Genomic DNA, 5207 nt, shown 5'->3' on the forward strand with positions numbered 1-5207 from the left:
GGAGGGGGGGGGGAGTGGGGCTGGCAATGGCCCTCGTGTGATTGTAGGGTGTGCGGTATGGCACCACGGCTGGGCGGGTAAAGTGTTTCCAGTTTTGCGGCCGAACGTCACGTCACGCCGCGGCGGCGCTGTCGCGTTGACGGTGCAAGGCAGAGAGCGGTGAGGGGCGCGCGTGCGTTTCCCGCTCCGTCGTTCAATTAGAGCCTCGTCGACGCGTCGATCCTAATTGCGTCGCGGGCGCGGCGTTCGACCGTGCCAGGAAATCCTTTTCTTCTTGCCGAGGCGCCCGCCCTTCCTGTTTTCCATTTTCCCTCTTGCTTTATCGTGTTTTCTTCTTCGCGCGAGTGCTGTGCCGTTCGTGCCGCCCTCCCCTCCACCCCCCTCGTCCCTCGCTGCCCATCGCAAACCCCCCTTCATTTTCCCAGCCCCCCTCCCCCTTCTCTTTCAGTTGCCCACCCCGCTTGTCCGTCCGAAAGTTTTTGAGCCAAAAGCCTGCTGTTCACTTGGGCCCCGAGTTGGCGTCTCAAGGCCGTCCTGGCGCGGGGCGGCTGTGGGTACCCTGTTCCTGTTGTCTCTGGCTGCTCGACGCCGTGCTCGCCCGATTACCGGCCCGATGCCCGTCCTCCTGGCTGCCGTTGGAGGGACTAACGACCGCCGCGGCGCCGTGCGAGCGGAAGCTTCAACTTATTTGTGCCCACTGTGAAAAATATTTGGACATGATTTTACAGTAAAATGGTCCCTGAAAGGGTTCTGATTGAAAACTGTAAATGTACGAAATTATTTTGACACTTAGTATAAATACGACTTGAGATTTTACGGTGCTTCAAAATTGTCTCTCGAAATTTAGCGTCACTGAACGTGAATTACTGCATCGGTTGTCGTCGTACATTGCAAATCATTCTGTAAATAGACAAAGACGCTTTTCACAGTGCTTGCACTTTTCTCCGCTCGCCTCAGAATCGCCACGGTGGGAACTCGTTTCGTAGTTTTGCCCACGATGCACGTTTGACACCTTGTTCGGCTCGTGTCCCCGAGGTTCTGACGCGCCCCGCGCCCCTGGACGAGCCGGCCGGGCCCAGCCGCCGCGCTGGCGGCTTACCGCCGTATCTCCCGGTGGAGATTAGCGCGCCGCTCTATAGGGTACAGTAGCGGTGCATCGCAAAGGAAACGCCTGCCTGCTCCTCGCGTGAAGGAGTTAGAATCTGCGCCGCTTGATCGAGCGCGAAATGGGTTCGGCAGAAGGCGATTGGGTTCGCGCGCGCGCCCGCCTGTCGCCTCTCCTTGGCCCGCTGGCGACCCTCTTCTTGTGCCCGTGCGGCGCTGCTTGGGCTTGGCTGCCGGTGCCCCCCGGGACCGTCCTCCGGTTGCACTGGCCGCGCACCGCCTGCGTGGGCCGACGGCCGACGACGGCGTCCGCCCGGCAACAAGCGTTGCACGTGGACCTAGGAGAGGTGGTGGTAGGGAAGGGTTGGGAAGGAGGTGTGAGTACAGTAGTCTACGCGCGCTCAAAGGGGGGGGGGGCATGCTATGCGATGTTGTATATAGGAGTTCTAGGGGGCAGCGGGACTCCCCACGTGCCCGGGCCGCTGCTGCTCCCGCAGTCTAAAAGGAATGGAGAGGTTATTCCGTGCCGTGCTGCTGGCTGCTGTTCGCCTTTCGCGAATAGAGGAAAAGGGGGGGGGAAGTGGGGGGAGGGGAATCACCCGAGTGTGTGCGCGCCTGCTGCCAGAGCGCTCCCGATGAGTTTCGGTTCAGATTTGCGGCGTGTGTGTGTGTGCCCGCTTGTGCGTGTTGGCGCTTTTTCACCCGGTGACTCATCCCTCTTTCTCTCCCTCTCTCTATCGCTCTTGCCGACAGCGCCGCGACTAGAGCAGAGAGAGAGAGAGAGGGAGTGGATGAAGGGAAGATGGCAGCGCTGGATATCTATCTCTGCGTGGCGGCTTAAAGATGAGTCGTCAAGGGGCGGGGGGGATTATTGACGCCATGGGGTGGCTGGCTGGCGGGGAGGCTGATGGCCGCCACCGCGCTGGCCTGTTTACATTCGCAGTATTTTAGCCGCTGCTCCGCTCCGGTGGGCGCCGCAGGTCGCTTCGCTCTAGAGGTGTTTTCCGACGACCTTCGGCCGGTCCCGGCCGTTATCAGGCTGCGGCCTTATCAACATCGACAAGCGAACGGGAGGGGCAGGGGCGGGACGAGCAGGCGGGCAGAGAGAGAGAGAGAGAGAGAGAGAGAGAGAGAGAGAGAGAGAGAGAGAGAGAGAGATGGTGCGAATGGAAGCGAGCGAGGCGGAGTGAGTGAGTGCGAGAGTGAGACGGGAGGGAGAGGGGCCCAACGGGCCCACCTCGGCCCGTTTTGGAGTGGGGGCACTTTGTCCACCGCGCCCCGCGCCGCGCCGCACTCCGTGAATACTGGCATTCGCCTGGCGGAGCTGTGCCGAGCCGAGCCGGGCAGACCGCGTGCGCGCGTCCAGCCGAACCGAAGTGTGCCGAGCCGAGCCGAGGCTGTGATGAGCGCGTTGTTGTAGTATGCCCCTCAAGATGCTGGCGTGGAAGAAGCGAACCCCTCAGTGCCGCGAGGTGAAGGACGCGGTGCAGGACGCCGCCCAGCACGCTGGCTCCGTCACGTCGGCCACCTCGTCGGACACGTCGGACGGCGGCGCGAGCAGCGCGGGCGGCCTGGTGCGCCTCACGGACATCCTGCAGACGGGCGCCAAGCCGCCGCGCAACATGGAGGCCGTCAACATGACGGTGGACGGGCGCGGCGACTCGCGGCGCAAGCCGCTCTTCAAGGAGTGGACCCTCAAGAAGTCGACGTCCACGACGACGGCTGATGGCGACGGCGAGGTGCTGGCGGCCCCAGGCCTGCAGCCCGGCCCCAGCCAGGATGACCTGCGCCAGCTGAGCGAGATTCGCGCCGTGGAGGAGCAGTACCGGCGCGGCGGCGATCCGGCCCAGGTGACGCAGTGGCTCGCTGCCATGGCGCCCAAGCAGGCCGCGGCCGTCAAGGACTCTGCCGAGGCCGACCGCGAGCTGGCGCGGCGGCCGCTCGGCGAGCTGGCCGCCATGGAGCGGCAGCTGCAGCGCCTGGAGCAGGGCCTGCAGGGCGGCGGGCCGGCGCGGGCCGCGGGCGGGCCGGCCCAGCGGCTGCAGCAGAGCGCCCTGGTGCGGCGCGAGTCGGAGCGGGTGGGCAGCCGGCTGCAGGCGCAGGGCGGGCCCCCGGGCCCCCGCCGCCCCGTCACGCTGTCCCGGACGCACTCTGACTCCGCGCCGCCCGACGGCCCCACGCCGCGCGTGCAGCGCCGCTGGATCAACAAGAAGCCCCAGAGGGCCGCGTCGTCGTCGTCCTCGCCGCAGGCCTCGCCCGCCGTCGTGCGCCGCGTGCCCGGCCACCAAGCCTTCAACTACCACATCGAGGTAATGCGTCCTAACTGTTGTGTCCTGTTGAGCGAACTGCCGGCGCGGCCCCTACGCTCACGGCGTCGTGCCACGCCCCCTCCCGTGAATAGCAGTCATTCTCTGTGCAAGTAGCGCCCCTTGTGTTCGGTCATGTTTGTAGAAAGTTTTCAGCCTATCATCCTGGGTTAGTGGCGGTGAAATTTTCGCGCGGTCGTGTCTTTTTTTCTCGTGCTTTTTTTTTACGCTCCCGCGGATTAACAAACGCCCGGCGATGTTCGGCGCCCGCCCCGCCCCGCCTCTCCCGGACCCGAGTCTGAAGCCGGCCGACTTCCTTCCCAGTGCCCAAACGGCCGTGGGAACGAGGACGTGTCCCTCTCTCATTATTGTAGTGTTTCTCTCTCTCTTTCCTTTCCTCTCGTGAGCGAGAGAACCGACCGAACCCCGAGAGTGCAGCGGCACCGCTTCGCCTGGTTGGAGATAGTGTGTCGTGACGTCAAGGGCGCTTGCTATGGTCGGCCAGCTGCTCTTGACGGGGGAGGCGCGCGAGTCAGCTTGCGCCGCGCCGACTGTGTGAGCGGCGGATGTGAGCTGCCGGTGCCTGCCAAAAGCGCGCGCGAGAGAGAGCGATAGGCAGGCGTGTGCTATCACCTCCAAGGGCGTGGTACCGCTCCGCGGACCGCCCCTCGACGCCTGCCTCCGCCGTCTGGTTCAACGGGCCCTGCTGAGCAGGGTTGTTACAAGTCAAAGGGAAAGCAAATTCTTAACAGTGGGCGAAGTCAAAGTGGGTACTATGTGAGGGAATTTGAAAATCCCGCCCTCCCAACAACACCGTCGTTATCAGCGCTTGTTCACAGCGGTTCGATCGCCCATTCGAGAGGAGCCCGCCCAACTCGCCCCAGGGGTGAGGCCTGCATACAGGCTGTGCCCGGCGGGACGGCCAAACCCCATCCTCGATAGCCCCGAGCCTTATCACGTTCAATGACGTGAGTGGGTCGTTCCTGCGGCTGCGATATCCTATCGTTAAACACGCCCGCTGCTGAGTAGGTCCTTTAAAAGTGGCCGCAGCGGGCTGCTAAAACTATCTGGCGCACTGAACGCGTTATTGCAGCATTGTTCCGCGGTAATTTACTGTTGTGCCGAACGCTCTCTAGGTGCGGTAGAGGACGATGAAATAGCAGTCGGTCGGTGATGATCGCACCCGGCTACAGATGATCAAACATGTTCGCATTCGGTCGAACTCGGAGGAACATCGAGTTGTACGTGATCGCTCAAACACGAACATGTGGTGTTCGGACTCGAAATGTTCGAGTACTACTCGATTAGAAGTTCGTAGGCGAACAGAATTGTTCCAGACAGATGCAGTGTTATTAAGGGGGCAGTGGCAGGTTAACCAAGAACTGCAATTTACAACCCGTTTGGATCGAATTTGAACTTACATTGTTCGGTTTTGTTCGTTCGAAGTTTTTTTAGCAGATGATACCTAACAAACCTTACTTAACTGAGACTAAACATAAGTAAACATAAGTATATTTAAGTAAGGTGTCATTGCTTTTACTCTCGGTAAGGACAGAGAAGCGAGAGAAGGGCCAGCAATCTAATATATTGTGCTAGGCGGGATGGTGAGGCTGAGGCAGTGAAGTGAGGCTCGATTTCCGTCGCCGCCACGGCCGAGACGAGCCGAGTCGCAGCCAAGCTACGTCGGCCAGGCGCAGCCGAGCCGAGTCCCGAGAGCCGAGCCGAGCCCCTTCCCCCTCCACCGCTGGAGCCCCTGCCCGAGCCCCTGCTCCGCCCGGCCCCCTCCCCGCACGGCCC

The 5207-nt window shown here is 62.2% G+C and overlaps 1 protein-coding gene across 12 annotated transcripts in view; it reads left to right on the top strand.

Annotated features, from left to right (window-relative positions):
• Positions 1 to 2226: 2226 nt before the first annotated feature.
• LOC113204309 (serine/threonine-protein kinase MARK2-like) overlaps positions 2227 to 5207 on the top strand; it is a 63133-nt gene continuing 60152 nt past the window's right edge. For 5 of the 12 annotated variants that reach the window (XM_052269873.1, XM_052269870.1, XM_052269871.1 and 2 more), the window contains exon 1: positions 2229 to 3413. In XM_052269873.1, the coding sequence (XP_052125833.1) occupies positions 2526 to 3413 (888 nt within the window). In that variant the 5' untranslated portion in view covers positions 2229 to 2525. Of the gene's footprint in view, positions 3414 to 5207 lie in introns of all 12 variants that reach the window. The other 7 variants (XM_052269869.1, XM_052269874.1, XM_052269875.1 and 4 more) reach the window with 3 other exon arrangements.

Source organism: Frankliniella occidentalis, unplaced genomic scaffold, assembly GCF_000697945.3.
Source record: "Frankliniella occidentalis isolate FOCC.00 unplaced genomic scaffold, Focc_3.1 Scaffold105, whole genome shotgun sequence".
Taxonomy (NCBI): domain Eukaryota; kingdom Metazoa; phylum Arthropoda; class Insecta; order Thysanoptera; family Thripidae; genus Frankliniella; species Frankliniella occidentalis.